General features: G+C 52.8%; 2 protein-coding genes across 4 annotated transcripts in view; both read left to right on the forward strand.

Moving 5' to 3' along the window:
* PIK3R6 (phosphoinositide-3-kinase regulatory subunit 6) overlaps nt 1-17,643 on the forward strand; it is a 32,802-nt gene extending 15,159 nt beyond the window's left edge. For 2 of the 3 annotated variants that reach the window (XM_062610539.1, XM_062610541.1), the window contains 18 exons: nt 515-598; nt 1,584-1,675; nt 3,441-3,509; nt 4,002-4,134; nt 5,394-5,463; nt 6,191-6,374; nt 7,118-7,265; nt 8,035-8,121; nt 8,546-9,002; nt 10,042-10,141; nt 10,867-10,989; nt 11,458-11,568; nt 13,821-13,911; nt 14,445-14,515; nt 14,718-14,808; nt 15,297-15,367; nt 16,392-16,504; nt 17,219-17,643. In XM_062610539.1, coding sequence (XP_062466523.1) covers nt 515-598; nt 1,584-1,675; nt 3,441-3,509; nt 4,002-4,134; nt 5,394-5,463; nt 6,191-6,374; nt 7,118-7,265; nt 8,035-8,121; nt 8,546-9,002; nt 10,042-10,141; nt 10,867-10,989; nt 11,458-11,568; nt 13,821-13,911; nt 14,445-14,515; nt 14,718-14,808; nt 15,297-15,367; nt 16,392-16,504; nt 17,219-17,375 — 2,252 coding nt within the window. In that variant the 3' untranslated portion in view covers nt 17,376-17,643. The other variant, XM_062610540.1, reaches the window with a different exon arrangement.
* A 3,092-nt stretch (nt 17,644-20,735) lies between these two features.
* MFSD6L (major facilitator superfamily domain containing 6 like) lies at nt 20,736-23,184 on the forward strand. The gene has a single exon (XM_062610542.1). The coding sequence runs from the start codon at nt 20,761-20,763 to the stop codon at nt 22,774-22,776; it is 2,016 nt and encodes a 671-aa protein (XP_062466526.1). The 5' UTR covers nt 20,736-20,760; the 3' UTR covers nt 22,777-23,184.
* The last annotated feature ends 4,646 nt before the right edge of the window (nt 23,185-27,830 follow it).

A 27,830-nucleotide genomic window follows, 5' to 3' on the forward strand; every position in this document is an offset into this window, starting at 1 on the left:
CACAGGCATTGGAACAGGCTGCCCAGGGCAGGGCTGCAGTCACCGTCCCTGCAAGTGTTCACACAGCGTGGGGACGAGGCCTCAGTGCCATGGGTTAGGGGTGGCCTTGGCAGGGCTGGGGTAAGGGTTGGACTGGATGAGCTTAAAGCTCTTTTCCAACCCTGTTGATTCTGTGACTGATGGTGCTGCACTGTGGTTTCTGTTTCTATATTTAATGTGTAGTTTCTTTATCAAACAAGGGGAGAGCTCATGTGTGAGCAATGTTCTGCAGAGCTTCACCACCATGGCCCTGCAGGAGCACTTTGCTCTCCAGCGTAGCTGCTGGGGCTACCAATCCACAGGGTGGCACTTGCTCCCTGCTCCAGTTCCGTGGAGGCTCACCCAGGCTCGAAACCTGCTGCGGCCGCCGTCCTGAGGGATGCGGTGAGGGCGCAGTCCCTGTACGCACCCGAACCCAGCCTCCTCCTCCGGGGCTGCCCCTGCCTGCAGCCTCACGTCCTCTTTGTCCCCGCAGAGGTGGAATCCGACATCCTGCGCCGCGTCCGCACGCTGCTGCGAGAGCTCGATGGGCACCACCCCGCCTGCCAGTGCGACCGAGGTAGGAGCTCCCGCCTCGCTGGGGCACTGCTTAGCCCCAAACCCACATCGCTCCCCGCGGTGGGGGGGACACGGGGCGGCCCTTTCCACCCTGCTCTGGGAGCTCTCTGCCCCTCGGCAGCTTCCATCCCTCCTCTACGTGTCTCAGCATCCCCGACACCCTTCACTTGCCCCGCAGGTCCAGCACTGAGGTGGGATGACATCCAGCGCAAGTCTGTGACACTGTTCCCACACAGACCTGTCCAGCTCACTGAGCACCTCGAGCTGGGAGTCTCCCTGTCTCTCCCTGCGTGATATTGCTTTGCCACATGCTGCTCAGCTCCTCCTAAAGTGTCAGTTGAAATGCCCGTGCGATGGTTTTGGAGAAGAAAACCCTTGCTGACCTGGCAGCTGGACTGCTGCAGCTTCAGGAAATGAATTCATTTTGAAGAACTGATTTTACTTGGAGTGCATGGGATATTTTACAGTTCATTAAATTCAGTTTTGTCTGGAATGAGCCTTGCCATCCTCAGGACTGAGGTCCTTTGGGTCCTTGCTCTGACTGTGACCCATTGGCAGCCAGCATTCGAGTGCTGTGTGCTGGGGCCAGAGGAACCCAAATCCTTTGGGGCAGGCGGTGAAAGCAGGCAGAGCAACATAAGGAACAGCAAGCAGAAACTCACATCCATTGCCTGCCTTGTTTTTACAGCCCTCCCCCCCCAGTCCTAGGATCTCTGGGTCATTTTTCCAGGGGTTTCCCAGTGTTAAAGGTACGATACATCAATGCTGCATCTAGAACCAGGGCAGCAGCATGACTTGTCCCTTGCAGAGGGTCAGTGACTGAAGCAGGAGACATCAAAGCCTTGTTTAACTCTGATGGTGCTCAGTGTAGCATCCCAGTGGGTGATTGCTGCAGCAGCAGTGCCCAGGTCTCCTGGTTCCTCAGTGAAACTGCCTGAGCCATCACTGCTCTGCATCTGACACCTTCCTTGGCTTTCACTCCTCAGGGATGCTGCGATGGACCCTGCATAAGAAAATCGACCAGAACCCCAGTAACAGCTCTGTCCTGGTCAGGATCCTGGTGAAGGAGCTGGAAAGGGTGAGTGCTGCCTCACAGACATCCCTGGAGCACCAGGATCAGCCCCATCCATGGCACATGCTCCTCTGCAGTGCCTGGGGGAGCAGAGGATGGGTCCTCAGCTCCACCTCAAACAGATGCTTTTAGGGGCCTTGAGCCTGACTGGGGACTGGTGTTCACAGCACAGTGAAACACCATGGGACAGCAGGGCAGAGCTGGAGCTTGGCCCAGCTGATGGCTGCAGGGACGGGAGATTGCCCCAGCAGTGACAGTGAGCTGTGGGCAGAGCAGGGAACCTCCCCAGGCTCCTCAGTGCTGCAGGGGCAGAAAACAGCCTTTGAGCTTGTAAGGAGCAGAGTGAGAAACCCTTCTGACCACCCCAGATCTCCCTCACCCTGCCCCTGCCAGCTGCAGGACAAGCAGAGCGGGTTTCTGCCCTGCTTCACTCATTTCCACCCCAGAGCATGTCAGAGCAGAACCCGCAGTGCAGGTCCTGTCCTGAGAGCAGCTGCTGGAAAACTTGACGGGTTCTTTGTTTCACTGATTTCTCTTGTCATGTTCTGGTCTCATGGAAACCTTCAGTGCTTGCAGCACCCGGTGGGGCCTGGTCTGTGGTCTGGGGAGGTGTCTAGAATACCTTTTCTTTCTGATAAGCCTGTTTCACTTTACCCAGCGCCTTCTCATTCCGATGCCAGGAGGAACATCCCTTGTCCCCACTCCTCCTCCTCCCCATGCTGGTGATGAGCCCCTGCCACCCATCCTGTGTGCAGAACCTCCCAGTACCATCTGCTCCGCATCTTTGCTAGTTCTCCCTTTGAGCTGGAAGGATGGAGCTGCCCTGCTCAGCATCGCTCAGCTCCCATGTCTCTGGGTGCTGCTCAGTGCCTCTGCAGACCCTGTCACCTCCCTCCATCAACACCCATATCACACTCTTGAGCCAAGGTGCCAGCACAGCACAGGTCCTTGGGCACATATCGAAGCACTGTGAACATCCTGCAGTTATTCCTCATGCTTGAGTTCCAGCAGGGCCATGGGCAGATATGAGCTGGTCTCAGCAATTGTTATTCATGTTGATTTCTAAAGCTTTGCTTCCCATTGAACTGGGATCCATCAGCACAGCAGCCCTGAAGGAAGGCGCTGGAAATATCTTTGAGGTGAAATTGTCTTCCCCAGTTTTATCCAGGGGCATTCCTGTTGTTGGAGCTGCTGTTAGAGCCAGACCAGGCTGCAGGGAGGGGCTGGATCTGTGTCAGCCAGAGCATCCATCTGGCTTCCCATGGGCCAAGATGGGGATGCAAGACCATCTCTCCTCCCTGTTTACTCTGGTCCCACACCCACCAAATGTAAATCAGGCTTTTCCCAGAGGTCTTGTATTTCCACATGAGTTTTTGCAACAGAAAGCTCCTCAGTGAGCTCAATTAGAAACTTCTGCTGGTTCTCTCCCACCGTGGCTGCTGCATGGGCAAATCACACTCTGGTAGCAGCTCCTGGGGCTCCACATCCTTACAGCCACCTCCAGCCCTGTGGTCCATTCCCCTACACCCCTCCCCAGGGCTTAGCTCTATGGGATGCCCACTATGCAGGACCCACTGCCCCAGGGACATCTTGCCTGTCAGGGATCCCAAACCTCACCTTGACACAGGGAGCATCACCCCTAAGCCAGGGCATCAGAGTGGCTGCACAGACAGAACCCGGCACATGCTGGGGTCTCCAGTAGCTCCTCTGGCTCTGGTGTCTCCCGTCCCAGCACCCTGCAGGGTGCTGATGGTTCCTTTTGGTCCCACAGGCAGAGCGAGGTGACTTCAGGCATTACATCATCCCCCTGCTGCACACGCTGATGTACGCCTTGATCAAGGTGAGTTGCTTGTGGGGCTTCACTGGGGCAAGATCCAGGGAAATCAGAGCCCACAGGAGGGGCCACCTGAGGTCACTCAGCACCTATTCCTGTGCCGAGATATCCCAGTACTCGCCCAGCAAAGTCCTGGGGGTACCACAGGTGGACTCAAACGTGCATTTTGCAGTGTGCTGTTTGGTGGCTGAGGCACTGTGAGCTCTGCCGTGTGGAAGTGACAGGCCCTTCCAGCTCATCCCCTCCTCTGGAGCTCTTCAGGTGCCTGGTGGTGCAGGAAGCCACAACCTGGCAAAAACGTGCTCCCTGCCCTTCAGTGGGTACTGCTGGAGGTTTCCAAACCATTGCTGGGCCTGGTTCTGCTTCTTCTATTGTGTTTAAATCCATGTTGAGCTCGGTGCAGTTCTGTGCATTCCCACCCTGGGGTGTGCTGTGGGGAGAGCACCCTTAGGGATCACTGCCTGTGGCATCTCCTTATCTGCCCCTTTCTCACTCCAGGCTCCCTGCATCTCCGACGAGCTCTGTGGCAGAGTGTATGACTTCTGCAAGAAGCTGCTCACCCTGCCCAAGCCTTTCTGCACCATTGGCTTGGACTATGCCGTCAGGCTGAAGATGGAAAGGACAGCACCAGGTACGAGGGCTCTCTCCTCTGCCCATGCATGGCACAGTGAATGGCTTGGGTCCTGGAGGCAATGGTAGTGAGATCCTGGGGGGATTTCTATCCCTCAGTTGGCCTTTGCCTAATGCAGGGAGCCGTGGCAGGGATTTCTGCAGGGGGTGGACAAATGCTTGCGAGTGTTAAGGGTGCATTTGGATGGAGGGTTCCCCTCTCCTGATTTCAGGCTGTTGAGCCTTAGTTACTAGCAGAAAACACTGGGGTCCTCCTGCTGTTGGTGTAGGCACCACCAGAACCAAGTCCAGCCTAATGCCAGGTATACATACATCTGTGAGGAAAGGTTGCTTACACTCTGTATGCTCCAGCATGGACATCTCAGTACATTTTGTGGAGGTCTCCTTTCCCAAAGTGAAATCTCCGAGACGTAGTTGCAGGCTGAGGAGCATGGGCTCTCCCTCCAGTACCCATGCATCAGGTTTTAGACACTAAAACATCATTAGCTTCTGCAGAGAACAACCCAAGCCAGAGGACAGCTCTAGTTTCATTTTTCTGTGTTGCTCTTTATAATGCTTCTGATTAAAGTCTTTAAAAGCAATCCTGTAAAATAGTGCAAGGTGCAGATAGCTTGTGAGGTGGAGGAAGAATTTGAGAGACCTGGTGGGACATTAGAGAGCGCCATTCTTGGTAGTCAGCTCACCAGCATCACTCCAACCATTCTTCCCCAGTACTGCATTGTCTGGAGCTCCAGGTCCACCTTTAATTCACCCGACTTGGTGAAAGAAGGATTCAGTGTGGGGAGATGGGGATGTCCAGCGGGGTTCGCAACAAGGTTCATGAGATGGTTGCAATGTGGGGTGGATGTATCTTCCCCGCGCAAGAGCTGGGTGAGGGCAAAGCACGTCTCTCCTGATTCAGAAGCATGTTGTGCTCCATATCCACCAAACGCTGTCTCCTGACCTGGCCCTGGGCAGGGAGGCTGGGAGCAGGGCTCTTCCTCCTACTTCCGACTCTGCTCCCAAGCTCATAATCCACTAAACAAAGGAAGGGAAATACAGGAAATAGTCCCTGAATAGGAGTTTTCTTTTTCTGTAACATGGTCTATCTTTGTCCTGGACTATTTTTAACTCTGGGCCTGATTCTTGGCTTACATCACTGCAGTGTGTTCACCGACTTGGCAGACCCACAACCAGGAGTAGTGCTGAGCAGCTCCAGGGAGTTGTGTTGTCGTTTCTCAGGCTCTGACTCCTCCGTGTTTATCTTCTTGCATTTCCTAGGAATGTTGTACCAGAGAATGGTCATTTCCGAACAAAGCCTCAAAAGTGACCCATATCCTTATCAGGAAAAGTGAGTATTGTTACTTTGATTTCTTTTATAGTCTCACAGTGAAATCTGGCCTTTTCCTGCCCTGAATTAATGTTGATTGGAACAGGAAATTTGGACATAACCCACATGGCAGTTTGTGCTGCTGGGGGAAACAATTTAGTGGCATCAAGCGCCTTGCTAAAATGAGCTTTGCATTCCTTCCATGTACTCCAATTTATTTCTGTGGCCCTGGGAGGCAGGGAGCTTCCTTTGGTGGGAAGACAGGGCATAGAAGGGGGATATCAGCAGCAACTGTTTTTCTTCGCATGGGATAATGGATATGCCCTGATATCAGTAATGTGAAGTCCTCATCTTAGAATCACAGAATCCCAGACTGGTTTGTGTTGGAAGGGACCTTAAAGCTCCTCCAGCTCCAACCCCTGCCACGGGCAGGGACACCTTCCACTAGAGCAGCTTGCTCCAAGCCCCTGTGTCCAACCTGCCCTTGAACACTGACAGGGATGGGGCAGCCACAGCTTCTCTGGGCACCCTGTGCCAGCACCTCAGCACCCTCACAGGGAAGAGCTTCTGCCTAAGAGCTCATCTCAGTCTCCCCTCGGGCAGGTTAAAGCCATTCCCCTTGGCCTGTCCCTCCATCCCTTGTCCCAAGCCCCTCTCCAGGTTTCCTGGAGCCCTTTAGGTATTAGAAGCCTGCTCTGAGGTCTCCCTGAGCCTTCTCTTCCTTTTTCCCTCACTCCTGCCCACGCAGGATTTTCATCTTTGCTGATCCAGAGCTGCTCTCTGAAGCCATCTGCAACGCACTGGTCACCGACACGGAGGCAGCTCAGGTCTCGCAGAGCCCGCGGGCATGCATGTGCTACGTGATCATCCACGCCATGCAGGCAGCCCTGGGAGAGGGCTGCGACGTCAGTGGCTTGAAGGCGAGCCTCCAGGTAAGGGGCAGCACTTCTGCAGCACCACGTGTGGTTTCCCGATGGTCCTGCTCTTGCTGGGCTCCTCTGAGCAGAGGAAGATGTTACAGCAAGTGGAGAAGCCCTGCTGGGTCCTCACTGCTGGTCTCCAGCCCCAGCGGTACTTGCAAGGCTGGGCTATGAGCAGAGCTGGTGGCACACTAAAAACCTCTTCAAATACAAAAGACTTGCTGCAGGAGGAGCCAAAGGTTCTGGATCTTCAGTTTGAGTCTTCAGTTTTGCACAGCAAAGCTGGGCTCTGCTGTGAAATACCCGCTCGTCCTTGAGCCGCTGGGCATTGCAGGGCCTCGCAGTGGACACGTTTCAACCAGTTTCCTCCAAAACCTCCTTCAGGGAGCTGTGGGGTCACAGTAAGACAAATGGTTTTAAAAGGCAGCTCTGCAGGGGCTGTCAGTGATTTCCACTCCAAGGACACCTTGGTGTGCCTGCTGTCCCCATCTCCTGAGGGTCGCGTGAGCTGCCAGCTCTGCTGCAGCTCATGCCCACCAGCTGAAAACCTGCCAGAAATAGCTTCAAGTAGATAGTACAGCCAGCATCCCTCCTCCTCCAGCCTTCCCTGTGGGCAAGAGGACATCTGTGTCCTCTGCTGTGAAACACTGATTTTGGCAGGACTCACTTGCCGTCTCTCTGCCCATCCTGTGGCCCTGTGTGCAGCACCACCTCTTTTCATGCTTCCGGGTGTTAACAGCCTCTCCTCATGACAGGATATGCCCAGCACCGATGTGGAGCACTGGTTCCAGCAAGTGGTGCTGGCAGTGGAGTGTGCAGGAAGCGAGGCTGGCACCGACCGCGGGCAGCACGCAGCGAGGCTGGAGAAGATCCACCACAGCATCCTCGGCTCCTCACAAGCAGGTGAGCTCCAGCCAGCCATGCACAGGGGTCCGGGGAGCAGAGCAAGCTGCCAGGACCTTGCCTCTGTGCCCTCCTGTGGCTGTCCATCCCCACCTCCCTTCTGCCTCCACTTCAGCAGCACCCCACCACTGGCATCAGGTCCTTGCAGCCTGGCTCTTTGCTGCGACCTGATGTCCAGGATAAACTGCGCATGGCAGTGAAAGGCAGACTTGTCACCTGAGGAAAGGGACTGGCAATTGCTGCTGCTAACTGAGGTGCCCTGGGGCCCAGAGGCATGCGTCTGTCATTTGCAAAGGGTGGACAGACTTTCTAGTGCTCTGCTGGTGCAAGACACATCCTGCTGTGGCCCTGGCTGAGGAGACACTGCATCACTCGAGACCTCCTTGTACTGCTGTGGTGGGCAGTGGGGCTGCCATCTCCTTCCATCCCTCGCAGTGCTCTGTTCCAGCCTGGTCCCAAGGGGCTGCACAGACTATAACGAACATCCCAGTCCATCACAGCTCCTCACACGAATCTGTGTGAGGGAGAGGAGGAGGAACATCTCCTTCAGTGGCAGTGAGCTATTGAATTCTCGCTGCTTCTCACAGAGCCATAATGGGATAAAGATCACCAGCAATGGTGGGGTCAGAGGGCTCCCTTGCATTTCAGCTGAGATTGCCAAGAGATAGCATGGGCTATATCAGCGGGGGCCTGAAGCACAGCACCAGTGGGGTTCATGCACCTCTGTGGGAAAACTGCTTCTGTGTTACAACATCCTTGTCTCCCCTAGGCAATGCTCCCCTGGGAGGGATGCAGGGTGCCCCTCTCCCCAACCCCAACATCAGTTTTCACCTCTGGACTGAAGATGACCAGCTCTGTGAGTGCCCTGGGGGGGGGGTGTGGGGGGTGTTGGATGATGCCTGAGGCTGGGAACCCTGTGCAAAACATTTTAGTCCTGGTTCTCGAGCAGTGAGTTTCACAACCTTTGCTGAAAGGCCAAGCCCATGGAGGCTCCTGCTGACCGTGGGGCTGACCTGTGGGCTGTTGGGGTCAGATCAGGGGATTAGGGGGGAAAAGGGATGAAGGAGATGAGGAAGGAGCCCCCATGGGACAGGCTGCAGCAGGATGTCCCCAGAGTCTCCCATCTGATACTGAGCTCTCTTCGCGGTGCAGTGAGACAGGACTGGAAGAGTGACTCCTCTTGGAGGAGGACTGGCATAAGAAGAGGGAAGCTGGGGCAGGACTAGAGCTCAGCCTGCCCTCGGCTGTATTTCGCTCCTCAAGCTCGGTTCTGCCCGCAGGGAAGGAGTTGGTGCTGTTCATCCGCCCGCTGTCGCAGAGCTGCGAGCCCGACTGCCTCAGCCAGGACCTGGACAGCTTCGAGATCCAGGACATCATTTCGGGCTGCGAGTGCTGTGAGCAGAGCCGCTTCTCGGTGCTCTCCACTGACAGCGGCATCGAGCGCGACCTGCCCGCGGCGGGCGAGGAGCCCCTCGCGCCCTGCAGCGGCGAAGCGGAGCTCTCCCGGCTCCACAGGAAGGGCGGCATCAAGAAGAAGCCGTCGCCGCTGGAGAGCGTGGCCTTCCTGCAGGCTGGCTGCAACGGCCCCGCCGCAAAGCCCCCCGCGAAGCTGCAGAGGAGACCGGGCAGCCCCCCCGCGCCGGCAGCCCCGCTCCAGAGGCTGCACACTGCCCGCATCCTGCTGCTGGGCGACGACCGCATCCTGGGGCGCCTGGCGCAAGCCTACCACTCCTTGAGGTAAGCAGTGGCCACAGCCCCTGGGAGGCTTTGCTCTTCAGGTGGTTAAAGTAGCCAAGAAGGCTGGGGATGGGGTTGGGCTCCAGCATTACCTAGGACAGGATGGGACCTTGGTGTTTTGCACCTAAGGATGAAGCCAGGCTGAGAGAGCTGGGCTGGGTCAGCCTGGAGAAGGCTCCTGAAGGGGAGACCTGAGAGCAGCTCCAGTGCCTGAAGGGGCTGCAGAAAACCTGGAGAGGGGCTTGGGACAAGGGATGTAGGGACAGGCCAAGGGGAATGGCTTTAACCTGCCAGAGGGGAGACTGAGATGAGCTCTTAGGCAGAAGCTCTTCCCTGTGAGGGTGCTGAGGCGCTGGCACAGGGTGCCCAGGGAAGCTGTGGCTGCCCCATCCCTGGCAGTGTTCAAGGGCAGGTTGGACACAGGGGCTTGGAGCAAGCTGCTCTAGTGGAAGGTGTCCCTGCCCGTGGCAGGGGTTGGAACTGGACGAGGTTTAAGGTCATTTCCAACACAAACCATTCTATGACGCTATGATTCAAACGCATCTGATTTCACTGGCTTCATGGCATCATTTGGCTGTTACTCCAAATAATGCACACAGTGGGTTCTTCGCTTCTGTCCATGGAAGGAGCTAAATGAATAATAAATGAGGCAAGACGTTTCGTATGCAAAAGAAGATCCTAAAGAAAAGCTGTTTCCCAGGTGGCTTTTTCCAGCTGGTTCACCTGATCCAGAAGAGCAGCATGGGGTGGGTCTGGGTCATGGTGCAGGCAGCAGAGCTGGGTGCAGAGTGTTGCATGTGTCCCAGCTGAGCACCTGTGTGCAAGACACCCCTTTCCCCCATCATCTCCCCTTGCTCACATTGGGAACCCAGGGACACTGCTTGCCATCCTGTGCCACTGGGCTAAGGAGGGGTGTGAGCAGGGCATGTGTTCCTGTAACAGAGCCACTGCAGTCTCCAGGCACTGCCCAGCCTTGGCAAGAGCCAAGTTCTTCCTTCCACCTCCCCCTGTGACATGGCTGCTTATTTTCCACTCCAAGGAAGCGGGAGACACGGCGAGTTTTCCTGACTTCCAGGCTGAACCTGCAGTTCTACTACATCCCGGTGGTGACGGGGCAGCCAAACACCTTGGATGTTACGGTGCGTCTGGGCTCTGCTGCTGGTTGCCAGCACCTGACAGTGGTTTGGGAGGAAGAGGAGGGGCTTTACTGGAAATTCATATCCGTTAATGCCTTGTTCCTAGAACAAAGAGGAGGGGAGCCAAGACAGGGTGCCTGGGCTCAGTTTGCACACTGGCTTCAGGAATCCATCAGCCTGAGACATTCAGGTTGCTCCAATTAGCCTGATGGGTGATAATGCACAACCTAGAAGCAGTATTCAGTTTTGCTTCTATAGCTCAGTAATAGGAAGATTGAGAGAGCTTTAGCAGAGGAGTGATGCTTTTTTCACCTCTCAAACACCTAGGGGAAGTGGTCACCCTCACTGAAAGCTTTACCTGCTTGGTCATGGTCCATTCTAGCTCTACAAGTCATTACCTTCCTGTCTATCATGGGCACACCTCTTCCCCTCTGGCAGCCTCATGACAGCAGTAAACAAACAGTTGCACTTTACACAGTATTTTAAGCTGGCCCAGAGCAGGCTGACAAACACCCATTATAAAAGTATTTCTCTTTTCATTCTTCACTTAGGTGTTGTTCTTGAGCACCTGCTGAGTGCTGCAAGCAATGTTTTGTTGCCTTCTCTGGACCAAGCAGGGAAGGGGGAGGGATGTGGGAGTTGCTCATGCCCCAGCTCCCTCTGCCTTCTCTGCGTCTCCTGGTGTTCTGAGCCATGCTCATACTCTGAGCTGTGTGTTTCTCCCACAGGACCATGCTGCCTCCGGCCAGGAGGAGCTCTGCGAGGTGGCTGGGTACCTGGGCAGAGCCGACCCGTGGTACGAGAGCAACATCAACACTCTGTGCCACATGATTCCCAAGCTGGCCACCATGGTACGAGGGAAACCTGCCCACCTCCCCAGCCCAGCCCACTCCCCAAGCACATCTGCCATCCCTTAGGATGAGCTTGTACCCTGCAGCTCCTCTGTGCCCCAAGACAAGGGCTTGCTCCCTCCACCAGGGCCCTGCCGCAGAGAGGTGCATGTGGCTGCACTGCCCCAGCCCGTAAGACCCACTGGTGGGTTTTTTGGCCAAGGGACAGGAAATGGCAGATTTCAAGAAAGAAAATGTAAATGAGGCATTTGCTGAAATCCCCCAGTTCTCATTTCCCAGCAGTCTGAACCACCACCGATAGCCTCCAGAAAGGGCAGGTAGGTGGGTGCAAGCCTTCGCTGCTCCCATTTGCTTTGACTACTTCTGGCACAGCAGCTCCTTGCTCATTTACCAAAGCAGGCGTGAGGGTTTGTGGCAGTGTTTTTGAGATTACTGTGCCTGATCCATGATGTGATTTGTCCCCCCCAGCCTTCCTCACCGAGCAAGCATCTTGTGACTGATCTGTTCATCACTGATGTGATCGCTTACTACGTTCGCATGGGCATCCAGCCCGTCTGCTTCCAGGTCTACTCTGTGAAGGTGGGTGCCACCTCTTGTGCCTTCAGGGGTCCTGCAGGGCTTGTAGAGCCCCACTGCTAGCAGAGCCGTGCCAAGTCAGCGGGGTCTGGTGGCTTAGAGCATGAGCCTGGATCTCCTGCTCTTTAACCTGTCCCCTCCTTGCCTGGCTCCCAGATCTAGCAACATGTAGCCCATGTACATCACGTACAGAATCAATGTACAAGCTCAGAATCGGTGATCCTGGGAAGACCGTTTCAGGATCACGCAGGTCAGCAAAGTCAGCCCTGAAATGTAAGGGCCCAAATTTCCTGCTCTACTGAACTGGGGATTGCTCAGCTCTGGTTCCTTGTGCTGCTTTGGATGCTGGGAGGAAACAGGAGTTTTCTCAGTGGCTTTGCCAAAACCTCCCTGTGCCTTGCAGGGCCCCTGCAGGGCTTTCTGAAACACCACTTTTTCTGCCAGCTTGTCTGTGAAATGGCTTCAGAGTGAGACCTGGCCCTTGATACGAGAGCAAACAACTACTGCATTTGTACACGTAACATCAGCTCCCTCTGCTCCCCCAGCAGTTCTCCCCCTTCAAAGCTCAGGGTGGTACTAATGCACGTACCTCCTTTTAGTCTACACGTAGCCAATGTGGTAACCTGTGGCAAAGGAGCAGCCATTGCATGAGCAAACTGGTATGTGGCTTGCAAAGAGCTCAAGGACTTTGGTAACTACTAGGAGAGCATTACCAGGACTTGATCTAACAACAGAGCTTGTAAACCCTTGGACCACCAGGTCTGCAGCTCGTGTGGTTGGGGACTGGGGGTTTTTCGGTGAATTTTTATTTCACTCATTTCTCCTCCTAGACAAAAATCAAAAGCAAGTGAGAGGCTGGGTGACTCAAGCAGGGGAAGAGGAACTGACTCCAGATGAGGTTTTCAGATAGAGGTGCCCAACCTACCCTGTTGTCGCACACGGTGTGATGCTGCTTCATCTGGAATCACTGGGCCTAGTCTGCCTTTTTTGGTTAAGACCACAGTTCTTTAGCTGAAGAGAGTTTTCCTGGAACTGAGGGTCAAGTCCCACAGGAGCTGGATGTAGGCTTAGGAGAGGTTCTTCAATACCTCACAGGATCATAGAATCAGTTTGGGTTAGAAAGGACCTTAAGATCATCCAGTCCCAACCCCCTGCCACGGGCAGCGATGCCTCCCACTAAACCATGTCACCCAAGGCTTTGTCCAACCTGGCCTTGAACACCACCAGGGATGGGGCAGCCACAGCTTCTCTGGGGGCCCTGTGCCAGTGCCTCAGCACCCTCATAGGGAAGAGCTTCTGCCTTAGATCTAACCTGAACTTCCCCTGTTTCAGTTTGAACCCATCACCCCTTGTCCTATCACTGCAGTCCCTAATGAAGAGTCCCTCCCCAGCATCCTTGTAGGCCCCCTTCAGACACTGGAAGCTGCTCTGAGGTCTCCAAGCAGCTTCTCTTCTCCAGGCTGAACAGCCCCAACTTTCTCAGCCTGTCTCCTTACGGGAGGTGCCCAGCCTCCTGGTCATCCTCATGGCCTCCTCTGGACTTGCTCCAACAAACAGCTCCATATCCTCTTTATGTTGAGGACATCAGAACTGCACACAGTGCTGCAAGAGGTCTCATGAGAGCAGAGTAGAGGGGCAGGATCACCTCCTTCAACCTGCTGGTCATCCTCCTTTTGATGAAGCCCAGGATACAGGTGGTTTCTGGGCTCAAGTGCACACTGAAACCAGCTCACATTCATTTTCTCATCGACCAACACCCCCAAGTCCTTCTCTGCAGGGCTGCTCTGAATCTCTTCTCTGCCCAACCTGTAGCTGTGCCTGGGATTGCTCCGACCCACATGTAGGACCTTGCACTTGGCATGGTTGAACTTCATGAGGTTGGCATTGTCCCATGTCTCAAACATGTCCACGTCCCTCTGGATCCCATTCCTTCCCTCCAGCGTATCAACCGACCCACATAGCTTGGTGTCATCCTCAAACTTGCTGAGGGTGCATCAATCCCTCTGTCCATCTTCACATTTTGCTCAAAACAAGCCTATTGGAAGGAAATACCGACCAGCTCTGAAGACAGCGGTTGGTTTTAAGCGCATCAGTTAGAAATTACGTGCCTTGAAGCTCAGCCAGCACCTGCAGGCACGCCTGGAAGCGGCTCCCTGTGCCCGGTGGTGTGTGGCTGGGAAGGGACTCGTGTGTGTGCAGTGACACCCAGTGGGTGCCCAGGGACGAGCTGCTCATGGAGGTTGCCTCTTTTCCAGGTTTTCTTCAACGACCCGGCGCAGGAGCCAGCCGAGGACGTGTTCCTCACGGAGCTGCGCACCCAGGGCCAGGACAGCATCTCCCACAGAGGTGTGTGTGTGTCCCCTGAGCTGAGCCCTGCGGCTGCCACCCTGTGCGGGGTCCTGCCCAGCTCCAGCTCGCCCTGTCCCTCAGCCTGCAGCAGTCGAGCTGTGCCTTTGCCTGGCTCCAGGACCCTCTAAATCTGGACCAGCACCATGTTTCTGTTGAGGAAACAAGCAGGGCATTACAGCCATCCCTTTTGCCAGATGTTTTCCCTATTAGACATGCAGCTTCCTTGAGTTGCCAGTGATGAGGGTGCTTGAAGACTGGACCATTACAGAGGGCACATCCAGCCCATGCACTCTGCTGTCTGATCCAATGGATGTTTGCCATTGCTAATGGGCATAGACCTTTGAGTGAGTCCATCTGGCTGGACCTGTTGAGTGCACAGAGCCTCATTCCATAGGCAAGGAGAGAAGGGCCACTGTGCCAGAGCAGAACTGCTGTGTGACAGAGGGGGTGACTTTTTCCATGGGAGGACCCCTCTGCTGACCATAGACAGGTGGGATGAGCGAAACCTCAATCCCATTCCTTCCTTGCAGAGTCAAGCACGACCAAGAAGAAAACGACCCTGGATGGCCCTGGCTTAGATCTCACAGTAACATACAAGAAGGTAAGTGGGGCTCTCAGCAGCCCAAAATGTCCCTGCTCACAGCGGTACCCAGCATGGCACAGATCTCCTAGGAGGAGTGCTCTGTCCCTCCTTTCCTCTGGAATTGCACTCCGGGAGAGGATGGAGAGCTCATGGTGAGCCTTGCATGTGGGAAAACCTGCACCCTCTCTGCCGGGGTGAGCTAACAGAGCCTTGCCTGCAGGTTGTGCTGAGTGAGCGGGTGAAGGAGCTCGCTATGTCCCTGCGGTCCACAGGTCTGGTGATGAAAGCCATCCCTGCTGAAGAGGCTGAAGGTGGGTTCTTCCTGCTTGGAACCATGTGAAGACAGTTTGCTGAGTTTTCTGGTGCTTGACAGAGTAAATCTGACCGTGGTTCTTAGTGCCAGTTGTGCCTGGGCTGTGACGGGTGAATCAGTGATGGGCACGTGTCAGTGTCACCACAGTCTGTGGTTGCGTAGTTCCTCATGAATGATGTGCCTGGGACTCCCTGTAATGTGGGGTTCAGTTCATCAGAACCATAATCTGGGCTTGGCAGCATCTCCTCTTGCTGCAGCCTTCCTCTTTCACCTTGCCCTTAGCATAGCCTCTGAGGTTTCCGCCCTGAGCATGATCCCATGCAAACCTTTAGCCTGTGGAGCTTACTAGAATCCTCCTTTTCTGCTGTCCTGTGTATCCCATGGACCTCTGGCAGTGCACTCAAACGTGGGATCTGGCAACCGCCCCACTCAAAGCTGAGCTGAGATCATTCCATGCCTAAGGCTAACACACTGCTTCTGTTGCAGACCTGGTGTGTCTGAATGTGACCATCACTGAAATTGTTCGGATCAACAACTTGTCAGGACGATCGTTCTCAGTAAGTAGCTGTGGATGCTCATGGCCCTTGAGGGGACAGAAAACACATGGGAATCCCTTACAACAAGGATGAAAGCGGAAACAGTCTCCTGGGAGGAGAAGGCTTTGGGGTCACCCTGCTCAGAGAGTGTTTTGCCATTACTTTCCATGGAAAAGTCTAGATTTTGGAGCCAGCACTCCAATGGCATCCCTGCTGGTCAGCACCACATTGAATCGTGTCTCAGGGCACCCGGAAGGACTGAGCTGCTGCAGGGTTTGTTTGACCCCAGGGACAAAGTGGAGAAATAAAGCCCCTGTCACTGTGGCTCCATTTGGGTACAAGAGAGGGTCTGTAGTTTTGTGATCACTCCATTAGCTCCTTACCTGCAGTGGCAGTGCCCTCCCCACACTCTATGTGTCCATCCCCACAGAGCTCACCAGAATAGAGGCTGTTGGAGAAATACTTGAACAAAGCATAAACAAGAAGTAGGGACTTCGAAGAATCTGATTCAAACCATCATAAAGCTGGATATGCCAGAGATGGGACTGAAAGCTTGAGCTCCTCTCCTTTGTGTTTTATATGAGAGGTCAAATAGACCCCAGAGGACATGCTGCCCCATGGGAATTGTATTGCTGCAGTTTAGGTGGCATTAAATGTTGTTGTACCTTGGTCATTTGGGCCTTGGAGCCTACAGTCTCTCAGGTGGTATTTTTAGCTTGCCAGCACCAACTTGTGCTTGTTTTCACCTGGCTTTTGGAAACACCAAGGTACTTCAGTTCATGTGGCTTGAAAAGATACACCACAGCCCTGGAGAGCGGACCATGCCCCCCATCAGACATCCCAAACCTTGCCACCTGTGCAAGCATTGCCAGTTTGGAAAGTTTGACTGGGCTGTAATTACAGGAAAACAATTCACCTTGTGTCACATCTGAGGTTAAAAAAGAGAAATGTCATTTGTCCCTTTCAAACCCGTTGTGCATACACCACCCATCCGAGAGAAGGGAAGTGAAAAACTCACTGGGCTCTTCCTCCTCTCTCAATCCAGGCTGTGGCAAACAGGTTGAAAACACGCAATATCAAAATCAGGAGCACAGAGCAGAGGCCCTTCGCCGTGTGTCTGGACAAGGACAGCAGAAGAACCTACAGGAACGTGATCAGGTGAGAATGCCACGTATGCCAGGCTCTGCGCACCTTGCTGTGACCCTGGCTGGGCTGCCAGGGTGGCAGAGCTGTTTCCCATCTAGTCCTAGTCCTGATCCTCCTACACAGCAAAAGACCCACGGGCAAATACATTGCTTCTCCAGGGAAAGTGGTGCTTTCTGTTGTATTTTGGGGGATGCTGTGAGAACTGAAATGGTTCTTACGTTTTAAGTGAGGTGCTGTCATTAAGACAGTAGAAAGATAGGTACCTCCAGGGACAAAGTGAGATCTTGGGCCTTCTGAATTATATCATGGAGCTGATGCTCTCTCCACTGACTGCATTCCTCACCAGGCTGTCTCAAGCATATGAAGGTAGGGGAAGAGAATTCAGCCTTGTGAAAATAGCAGGAATCAATGTGCCTGTAGTAGTTGCAGTGACATATGATGTCTTGGGAGCAGACTGGTGGTTCAGGGTCCATGGGCCACATAGAACATTCTGTGAAGTGAATTTCTGAGAAGGGAACTGAGCCAGGCTAAGGACACTGGTTTTCTGGTCAGACACTAACACACATCAGCTCATCTTTCCAGTCAAAACAGTTGACAAAGCGTAAAAGCAGCTGCACATCCTCCCTCAGCAGTCAGTGGAGGGACCTGGTGTTCAGTCTGAGATCAGGCTCTGGCTCTAGAGGGCAGATTTGCACATGCAGTAAATGCGTTCTTGTGCTGTTGCAGCGTGGAAGTGTCTCCTTGCCTAGAGCCCAGCTACTGCTTGCAAAAGACAAGGACAATGAAATACAACCTGCACGAAAAGGAAGATGTGGGACTTGTGAAATACATGCCCAAATCTCTGCTGCTGCCTATCAACACATTTGCAGGCGTCATTCAATGAAGGAAAAGCTGGTGTGAGAGATGTGACGTTGGCTCATCACAGAGGAGATGGAAGACAAAAACACACTAAAGGCCACCAGCAGTGATTTTACAGTGGTCATGGTGCGAAACGCTGCAACAGCAGAGGTGGCTGGGGCTGTGCCCTGCTGAATGGCAGCGATGACCAGAGCTGGGAGCCCCTGCCAAGGGGCAGAGCGAGGCTGGAGAACTGAGTTTTAATCTTTTGCACAAGACAAGGAAAACCTTTGAGCTGCTTCATTTCAGGGAGCCTGGGGTGAGGGTGCTGCCTGCGCTGTGGGACACAGTCCCTGTCAGTACATCTGTGACGGTGACGTCTCACAGCCCGGCAGGGAATCAGTGCCTGTTGTGCAGGGCTCTGCACAGCACACTCTTCATTCTGGCACAGGGTGCTGTATTTGGGCAAATCAGCAATTATTCCCCTGACTGATTTGGGAAAGCTCATTGTAAGCCTGACCACAACTGGGAGAGCCTGTGTTTAATGCAGCTTCTATGGGAGCCCGTGGAAAACCTGCTTTTGGTTCAAAGGCGCCATATAAACAATGAAACTGGGAAATGGGAACTCTGGTGCAATACTTGGCAGTGATGAACAGGGCATGCACAGCTTGGGCTGCCTGGGCAGTGCTGTGGGATAGGCTGTCAATGGGTATAGATCTGCCTGAAGAAGCCATCATTGAGCAGACAGTGAAGCAGCTCTGCAATGTCTGAGCTGAACCTCTGAGTACACTTGGGATTTCGCTGTGGCTTCGCTACACAACCTCTCCACATCTGGTCTGGAGCCTCATGAGCACTGATTACATCCCTCCAGTTGGACGTCTCAGCAACAACCACCTACAACCCCAGCAGCAGCAGCAGATCTCCTCTGTGAGGTCAGCCGGCAATACCTCTGCATCCCAGTCTGCCATGCAGTCCCAGCCTGTCCATGTCTGCTGCATGGGTAAGAGATGTAGAAGAGTGCTCCTGGGATTGATGGGTGGGCAGGATGCCTGCAAGACTTCAGTTCTTTTCCTTTCCTGCTGCCACTGTGTACAAACACTCCCCTGGTTTGCGGATGGGCAATGATAGGCTCAGATAAAGCCGCTGTGAAGGATGATGGTGCAGGAGGACCCTGACTGCATTCCACTCTGTGGCTGACAAAGAAGAAACACAGCGTGTATTTATTGACTTTCTGAATGTGACCTGTGGTTTCTGCACTGTCTCCAGGGAGTCTTCCCTAAATCCACATTGAGAGGGGATATGGGGGGTTCCCTCTATGGCACTATTCTCTCAGCTCCCTGATAACTCATTACCTGGGTTGCCTTCACTCAGGGGTGCTTGCTTGGATCAGCAGCCCAATGAAAATGTCCTTTAGCTTTGCCTATGTGCAGAGCAGCTATCCCCAGTCATGCATGGCTGTCACTGACGGGGAGTCCCTGTGCTACAGGGTGATGCTGACCCAGCTGTGGTGGCTCTGGCACACCCCTGTGTTAGCCCTGATGGCTGGGGACAAACCCATTCCCTGTCCTGTCTGCCCAGCCCTGGGGAGCTGCACCTCTGGAAGTCACTTCAGCTTCTGGAGTCACACCAGGAACGAGGAGCTCCTCTGCAGGTATCGCAGCCTGGGGCACCAGAGAGCAGCTTCCCTTGTGCAGAACTGCTCTGGGCCCTCCTGGCTGGTTGGGTCCCACGGAAATCTGCCAGCTCTTCTTGCATCTCTTGCCATCTGCACAAGGCTTTAAAGGGCTCAGCCCTCAGATTTCCCTGTTCCCTCTCTTTGCCAACAAGCACACGGCTGCCATGCTCCTGCTCCTGTCCACATTACCACCTGGCACAGCAGGCATCATCGCTTCCCTTTCCCAAGCTAAAGGTTTATCCACCTTCACTTTGAACGTACCATGTGGTCCAAAACAACCACTGACACTCGTGGGGGCATAGCAGCTCTAGAGCTGGCAGCATGTGATGGGGTATCCAGCAGTGTGAAAAGCCTCCACGTCCCAGGAGCTATTTAATCATAAACCAGCACCAACAGCTGAAAGGTCCTTTTGGGCAACAGCAACGTGACTGTTTCCTAAGGAAGCTCCTCGAAATGCTGGCAGATGTAGCCCCTTGCTCCCAGCTGAGCCAAGCACAGTCCTCAGGCCTTAATGTTCTTCCCCAGGAGTCACAAGGCTGCAAGATCCCAGCAGCAGCATTCGGTTTTTCAGTACTGTTCTTCACCTCACAAGTCAGACACGGCTGATCCTCACCAACACCACACCTGAGCAGTGAGCACTTCGGTCCTGGAGGAAGCTGAATTTCAACAGGATGCTCAGGAACAAGTCAGGAAACCCCTGCTTGTCCTCCTGTGCTGCTGCATAGGGTAACACAGAGCTCAAGGGAGGACCAGTGGCTCTTCACACCTCTGCCTCCTCGGGGCTTCTCTGGGGGGGTTCATGTACCCTGGCACACAAGGCAATTGCTTGCAAAGCCAAGAGACTCTGTGCTGGGTTAGAGTGTGGTCTGTGGTGTCCAGAGTTTGCTCTGTACAGCTGTAAATGATGTAGATGGATTATAAGTTATTTGTATAGTGTCAGAGGTGATCTGTGTCAGAAGGTGCAATCCTTTTAAAGCCATTTTTAAAAAAAAATATATTAAGCCAATAGAAACTGTCAGTTTGGTTGGTTTTTATATTTGTGTGTGGCTGGGGAATAAGCTGGTAGGAACAGAAAGACATCAGTGTCATTTGGCCCTCTATGGCTAATGTCTTCTCCCCACCCTGGGGCTACACACTGTGTTACACAGATAGAGACTTCATGGCCAAAGAGTTCTTTATAAGGGCCTGTAGGGACAGCCCAAGGGGAATGGCTTTAATCTGCCAGAGGGGAGACTGAGATGAGCTCTTAGGCAGAAGCTCTTCCCTGTGAGGGTGCTGAGGCGCTGGCACAGGGTGCCCAGAGAAGCTGTGGCTGCCCCATCCCTGGCAGTGTTCAAGGGCAGGTTGGACACAGGGGCTTGGAGCAAGGTGCTCCAGTGGAATGCAACCCAAACCAGTCTGGGATTCTATTCTATGAAATAGGGAAAGCGTTTCCTGTCGCTTTGTGACCAGTGCAGGAGGATTCGGCTCTGAGTCCATCCTGGAGTTTAGCTTTTCCTTCTCCCTGCGCACGGGGATCTGCACAAACATCACCTGCCTTTGGGACCCGCACCGGCCCGGGCCACTCCTGCCCCCGCCCGCAGTACCCCCGTTGTTTTCCCCGCGGCCGCCAGGTGGCGCTGCCCCCCCCTCCGTCCCATGGCAACGGGGCGGGCCCGGGGCGCGGCGCCGCGGGCGGTGGCAGGTGCGGGGGCAGCGGAGGCCGGGCCCGGGCCGTGCCGCTGCGGTGCCCGCGGGCGGAGCATGCGGCAGCGCCATGAGCCAGCAGTGGGACGTCGGCCGAGCCCTGGCGCTCTCCGGGCTGTTCCGTGCGCTGCAGGGCGCGGGCCGGGCCTGCGCCGCCCCGTTCCTGACGCTGTACCTGCGGCACCTGGGGCTGCCGGCCGCGCTCGTGGGGCTGGTGGCCGGGGCGCGGCGCCTGGCGGCAGCGCTGTGCGCCCCGCTCTGCGCCCGCTGCCCCCGCGCGGCCGGGAGGCGGCGGCTGCTGGTGGCCGGGGCCGCGCTGGGCTCGGTGGGGGCCGGGCTGCTGCTCACGCTCGTCCCGCCCGCCGCCACCGCCGCCGGCGCCCGCTGTAACGACACCCGGCAGCCGGGGCACCGAGCGGCCGCCGCGGGGCCGCGTCCGGACGCCGGCAGCTACGGTGTGCAGAGCGTGAGTGCTGCGCCCACCGCGAAGGCTGTGTCAGGAGGAGCGACGAGAAGGGCTGCAGGCGGTTTAACAGCGAGCGGGAGGGCAGCGGCGAGCCCCCCAGCCTCCCGGGGGCTGTTTGGCCTGGCAGATGTGCTTGAGAAACAAGGCGGAGGGGGTGGTGAAGGTGGCACAGAGACAAACGGGGACCTGGGTGGTGTCTCTGGCCGGACACCGCCTGTGAAAGCACTTAACTGGGAGACACGCGAGCCAGAAATGCCGGATTCCAGCGGACCTCCCCTGCGTGGACGCGAGAAGGAAACGAGCATTCTGGGTTCTGCTGCAAGAGGTGCTGCTGGTAATGCTGAGGAAAGGCTTTCTGCTACCAAGAGTAACGAGCTCCCTGTGTTTAAAACAACCCTTCCAACTGCTGGAGATGCTTATGTGTCTGGAAACCTTTCAGACCACCAGAAAGATTCTCAAGATACCGGCTTTGAAGCAACGCAAAACATCTTTCAGGGCAGAGAGTACCAGATTTTCCTTATGGTGCTGGGTGCTGTGGTGCTTTGGGAGCTCTTGGCCACTTCTCTCGAATGGACAGTGGATGAGAGTCTCTATGAGTTCCTTGACTTTGTGGATGCGACTGACGGTTATGGCAAGCTCTGGATTTGGAGTTACTTGGGTGCCTCTGTAGGTGCCTGCAGCATTGCTGTAGTCGTGGATCATCTGAATTGCTTCCTGAGCAGTTCCATCACCCGCCTTGCTGTCCATTTCTATGGCTACGCTCTCCTGGTAACGCTCTCACTGCTTGTCACCGTCTTCTTTCCCATCCACCTTCCCAAGGAAAGCAAGCGCGTTAACAGGACGGGCAGAGCGCTGGCACTGCTGTGGGGCGATGGCTGGGCGATGCTGTACGCCAGCACCGTGCTCCTCACCGGCGTGGCTGGTGCTGCCGTGGACAACTTCCTCTTCTGGCAGCTGGAGGACCGAGGCAGCAGTGAGCTGTACATGGGGCTCTCTGTGGCCGTGGGGCTACTTGCTGAGATGTTGCTTTATTTCTTCAAAGGGAAGTTGCTGAGGACTTTCTCAAGCAGCACAACTGTCGCAATCAGCCTCAGCCTCCTGGCAGCTCAGCTTCTGTGCTACTCCTTCTTGTGGACTGCATGGTCAGTTCTCCTCATCCAGATTTTATCTGCCTTCAGTAACGGTGCTTTGTGGTGGGTGGTCAGCATGACCGTGGATGACATAGCCACGCCGGGCACGGCGAGGTCCCTGCATGCTGCTCTCCAGGGCCTCTGCCATGGTGGAGGAGCAAGCTTGGGCAGTTTTGCAGGAGGATTTGTGGTGGAGCACTTTGGCCTGGCTGTTCTGTACCGGGCGTGCTGCGTGTGCCTGGTGCTGTGGCTCTTCCTGTTCTTGATCGTCCAATCTAAACTGCCACAGCAGAAGAAAATTAATTATTCTCATCTCCTGGCTGCCGGTTCCAGTGATGGGAGTGACTCTGGTGAGGAGAACGAGAGGGACTGGCTGGTGAAAGCTGTGAAGGATGAAAGCTTCGGTAGGAATTGGTCACACCGGCGTGGGATCAACTTGAATGCAGGGGGTGGAGTGGTGACGTGGGGTGATGATAATGCCTGGAAATGACCTTTAATTCTAAAGTGCTAAATACATGCAGTATATATCTGACAGGACAGATTTTTATTCTTGAAATTTTATAAATCTTGTAATTTTCTTATAGTGTTCTGATGGTAATTTTGCCTTTTTGACTGAATGATTTTGCTTCCAAAATCATACTGAGGTATTCCAGGTATACATTTGCTGAAATGAATGTAGCTGTTTGTAGTCAAAAAAACCAAACTTGAATTCCTGCTCCCCAGAGCTGGTGCTGTGGAAACTGGGCAAAGCTGTGACCTCTCCTGACAGAGCTGAGTGAAAACTGCTGTCATGCTGACAGCACACTGAACTTGTTCAAGGTGCTGTATCCGAACTCCTTCTGCTAAATAAGGGCTGTGAATAAAAACATGGTTCATTTGCTCTCCTTTGATTTCTAAACTCAGGTTTTGCTACAGACTGTCCTCTCCTGTTGGGGATTTAAGTGTGCTGCGTTGGCATCTGTTGGTAACAGTGCACCATGTGCGCTCACAGTCAGGGCCTGCTGGCTGGCCAAACGGAGCAGAGCAGCCTCTGCACTTCCTTGTGGTGAATAGATTGTGTGATTGTTTAAGGTGGCAGGCAGCGTCAGGGGTGACCAGGAAGCAGGCTGCCCTCCTGAGCCAAGGAACTAATGTGTGCTGGGAATTACCGAGGGCAGTATTGGTTCAAACGGCTTGGCACTGACTGAGGTGACCTGGTGGAAGCTGGAGATTCCCCCCTGGGTCAGTTTGGCCTGAGGGCAGCCCTCTTGTCATGTTTCCTTTTTAAAACTGTGCCCTGAACAGGGCCTGCTATGAATGATCCTCAGGCTGCTTTGTCTGCCCTCCCTTTACCTCAAAGGCACAGAGATTTCGACACCTCTTCAGTAGGTAAGATTTGCGTAAAGGTTGAGAAGTGGATGGTCTGATCTCATTAAAAGACTGGCAGAGAAGCTGTGAGCATTATGGTCCTTTCAGTTACATCAAACGCTGCTGTCGGTTCGTTACGTACTTCCTTGGTCAAGGAGCAACACCTGTTTATTCCTTTGCAGAGGGATAGATTTTAATAACATCTTCCTAGTGTTTTACAAGCCATGAGATAGGCAGCTGCAGAAAGCAGAATATTTAAATGCGTATTTAATCTGTAGTATGCAAATGGCATTGCAATCTGTCACCCTGCTGCATTCTGGACTCAGTAGAACGTGGTTGCAGGCAAAGAAAAGCAGTGCCACTGAAGATAATCTTTCTCTGTATGCATCAATTCCACATTATCTGTGTATCAGATGCTTTCAGGGTAATTAGGTCTGTCTTTTCCTGACACAATCCACTCTGCCATGCAGAATACTCTACTAGAATGACTATAGATAGAACTGTCCTCGTGCCAAGAATAGCTGGAACTTTTCATTAAGATGTTACTTTCCCCCAGGAATTCAAACTCAAGTTGAGAGCAGTTTTAGTGTCAAGTATTTATCACAGCCTTATTATATAATACCTCAGGAACTCTATTTACCTGCTAATAGAGCATCTTCCTTCAGTCGAGTTATGTAACATAACTGCACATAGCACATCACGGAGCCATCAGCCCTTTTGTGAGAAGAAAATGATGCAGGAATAGCTGGAATGTTTTAAAATGCAGTCCCTTCTTTAGCTGGAAGTGACTGCTCTCATTTGAAGCCCATTAAACAGGTGATAAATTGTCCTTTTACCTGCTTTGGCACAGAAAACAGCTGCTGGAATTCCAGCTTTGCAAAGAGAAACCTTGAAATGAAAAGTGCTTGTGTGTAATCCATCCTGTGACTGGGGCGGAGGGGTGGTGACAGCGTCATGCTTGTCTCGGCCATGGATGATTAGATGTGCTGAGCCACTGCCCTTAAGAACAGGGAGGATCTAAAATTTGGCCCAAAGCTCAACTCTAGTATAATAAACTTGCATCATAAGATTTATTATGATTTTTTACACGTTATTAATACAACAAACATTTGGTGCTGATTCGGGGGGAATCCTTTATCCAGTTTGACACATGTTCTGAGTTACAAACCGCTGTGGAAGTGAATGTGGCAGAGGGCTCATTCCCTGAAGACATTGCACCAATTTGATGAAATCATTTTCCACTGAGGTTTAGACAGTTTCTGTCTTTGAGCTCTACAACATCAGTGACTCCATTTCTTCCTCTCTGATGGTCACAGACCCTGCAAGGCAAACGGGGACAGAAGGAAGAGGCTCAAATTAAACTGTGTGAGACTTCTTTGCTCTGAGCGTGGCTTTTAAGAACATGCCAAGGAATTTAATGCTGCTGAGAATAAGATGTAACTGAGAAGAACTAAACCGCCTCTGGGGAAGATAGATTCTCATGATGTATTTCCAACCACATCAGCACTTATTTTTGCACTGCTTTGCAACTATTTGCCAAAAAAAATGATGTTGCAACTTCAGGGGTTTTAAGCTTTTATCCTTAATCAGCACTGTAATGTTAAAAGTGATTATAAAATCATGTAACATTTTAGTGTTTGCCTAAATCATGGTGAACTTTAAGCAAATTTCAGAGGCTTATGTGTACAAATACTTTTTTTTTTTTGCCCCTTTGTGTCAGTCCAGGGTTTAAGTGGAGCTGTCCTTCTCTGAATACAGTTCTATTTAATTGAGCTCAGGAGGAAACCCATAGTTAGTGCTGAGGAACAAGTTCAGCACAATGCTGGTCTTTGTAGCTCTGAGATTTGAAATGCAGCATAGCCCGATGTGTGTGTACTTTGTGAGAGGTTTCAAAGGATCTGGGTAAATCAGTTTTGTTAGATAAGGCCAAAAACTGACAAAGGGCTCTTTGCTTATCATGAAATGCTGCAGGTAGTTTTAGTGCACTGCTGATGCAGCTGGACTGGAACCTGAGTAACCCATTGGATCAGACACCTTCTCCTGCTGTCTAAAATTCCATTCCTAAGTTAGAAGGAAACTCAAATAGCAGAATGTGTCTTTCTGGCAGTTATTTTATGATGGGGTATTGCAGATGCTTCCTTCAGCTCCTCTCTGTGTGCACCTCACATCTGCGATTGACTTCACAAGTGTGGCACTCAGCATATGAAATCAGGTAAAACTCGGTGGGCAATGATCTCTAAATGTTCGTTTTTCCTGTGGATCTGATCAGCATAGTAAGATCCGTTCCAGTATTCTCTGAAGATTTCTACAATCCAGCAAACAACCGCAGCCTGCGCCTTTGTGGACTGCAGTGAAACCTGCCCAGATGAATTCACACAGAGCTTTTGTAGTTTTCCAATGAGTTATTTCCCAGCATCATAGATATGAACCATTGAAAGTAGGTCCATTTAGCTGTAGTTTCACAAGATGGGGAGAGTGATGTTTTTGAGAGCTGTGGGGTTATTCTGCATGTTCTAAATCTTAAAAGCAAGAGCTTCTGAATTGTCTTTTATTCCAGGATGGGGTGTTACATCTCTAAAGCATGCTCTGTGCTCCTTGGTGCTGCTCGTGGAAGCATTTCTCCTTTTGTTCATCTTTGAGGTCCAGACAAGACATTCCTATGCTGATTTGAACTCTGAGGAGAATTATGGTTACAGCATGATACCAAAATTCCATGTCTATAATATGGGTCCTGTATAGAGTCCTTGAAAGTATTGGGCAGCTCGAGTGTTGCTGGCATCAGCCCTGAGTGGTACTAATGCAGGAAGGGGCCGGGGGGGGAAGAATCTGTATTGAAATATCTTGACACTCTCGGCTTGGCATTACCTATTGCTGTATTTATCAATAGGGAGCCAGTGTAAAGGAATCTGCTCATTTAGACTGTGCATTTCTCAGGGAACTGATACATGGGGGGTTTTCTGCACGGTTTCTCCCTGGGGCCTGATTTTACTCTAATATAAATGATATTTCTGTCCAAGGGCAGTTTCTCACTTCAAGTTGGGTATGTTGAGACCATAAAACTGTGAACCCAAATGTAGAGGTGAGGATGAAGCAACTTTAAAATTAACCTTTGCTTCACCTCTAATAGAAATCTTGCCTGAAGAAATCCAGGAACAGAGCCTCTAGTTACCTTGCCTTGAGCTCGCTGGTACAGCAGACAGGGACGCTGCAGTTTTGAAACCTTGAGAACATTTCCGCCTCTAGTTAGGTTGAAAGGTCAGAACTAGGGGGTAGTTACAACCCGAAATAGCATGCTTGTGTTAACACAGGGGTTTATTGTTAGGAAAAGGAATTTTGAGCCAGAAAACACAGCCACGTGCTGAAATAACATGAATATTCAAAGTGTGGCTTGGAGAAACATGAACCTGATGTTATGATAACTCCTAAGGAAAATACTAAATGACTCCAGTTATTATGACACGTACATGCATTCGGGTCCTTGGGACCTCACTCCTTTCTCAACAGTGACGAATTAAATATACAGCTTCCTTCTGTCCTCAAGATGCACCTGATTGAGTTGGCAAAGAAGGGCCCTGTGAGCATCACCTGGGATATGTTTTTGAAGGCTCAGAATCAGTTCAGTGTGCCTTAGTGGTTCCTATTGTCTGCTGTTGCCTGCTCAGGTTGTTTCTTTAAAGACTTTCGAATGACTCTGTCCATTCTCATGGTTTCCAAGTTGTGTTTTAAATCTGTTTGTTGGCAGCCCTCAGGTACCTGGGAGATTGCGTTACTCTTGCTTGGCACAGTTATGAGCTTACCATGTACATGAAGCTGCTTCATTCCTAGAGAAGTGACTGTGTACGGGGAGATATTTGTGCTTTTAAGAAACATTCTGCTCATGCCCTGAAAGCGCTGCTGCTGGTGACTCAGTTCACACACAGACCCACGGGGAAGTCACCTCAGGACACACTAAAGCCTCTCAGCTGAGGATGTAGAGTGCACGTGGGGGAAGGAAGAGCTGTGGGGTTCGCCTGCCGGGCAGCATGTTAGATTATAGCTCTTTGTGTGACTCTGGGCTGTTTGAATCCCATGTTTTTATTAAGTCAGTGCACAGAATGGGGTGAATTCACGCTGCAGCCCACAGCAGATCTGGCTACTCATGGCACAAGGAATCCTGTCCAGTACTGGACTGAAGAAGTGATCAAAATATTTGCACAT

The sequence above is a fragment of the Pezoporus occidentalis genome, unplaced genomic scaffold (assembly GCF_034315485.1).
Source record: "Pezoporus occidentalis ecotype Australia unplaced genomic scaffold, CSIRO_AGI_Poc_V1 ctg148, whole genome shotgun sequence".
In the NCBI taxonomy this organism is placed as follows: domain Eukaryota; kingdom Metazoa; phylum Chordata; class Aves; order Psittaciformes; family Psittacidae; genus Pezoporus; species Pezoporus occidentalis.

Bases quoted from the DNA above. Each gene is read 5' to 3' on its own strand.
- MFSD6L (XM_062610542.1), top strand. From the start codon at position 20,761: ATGAGCCAGCAGTGGGACGTCGGCCGAGCCCTGGCGCTCTCCGGGCTG.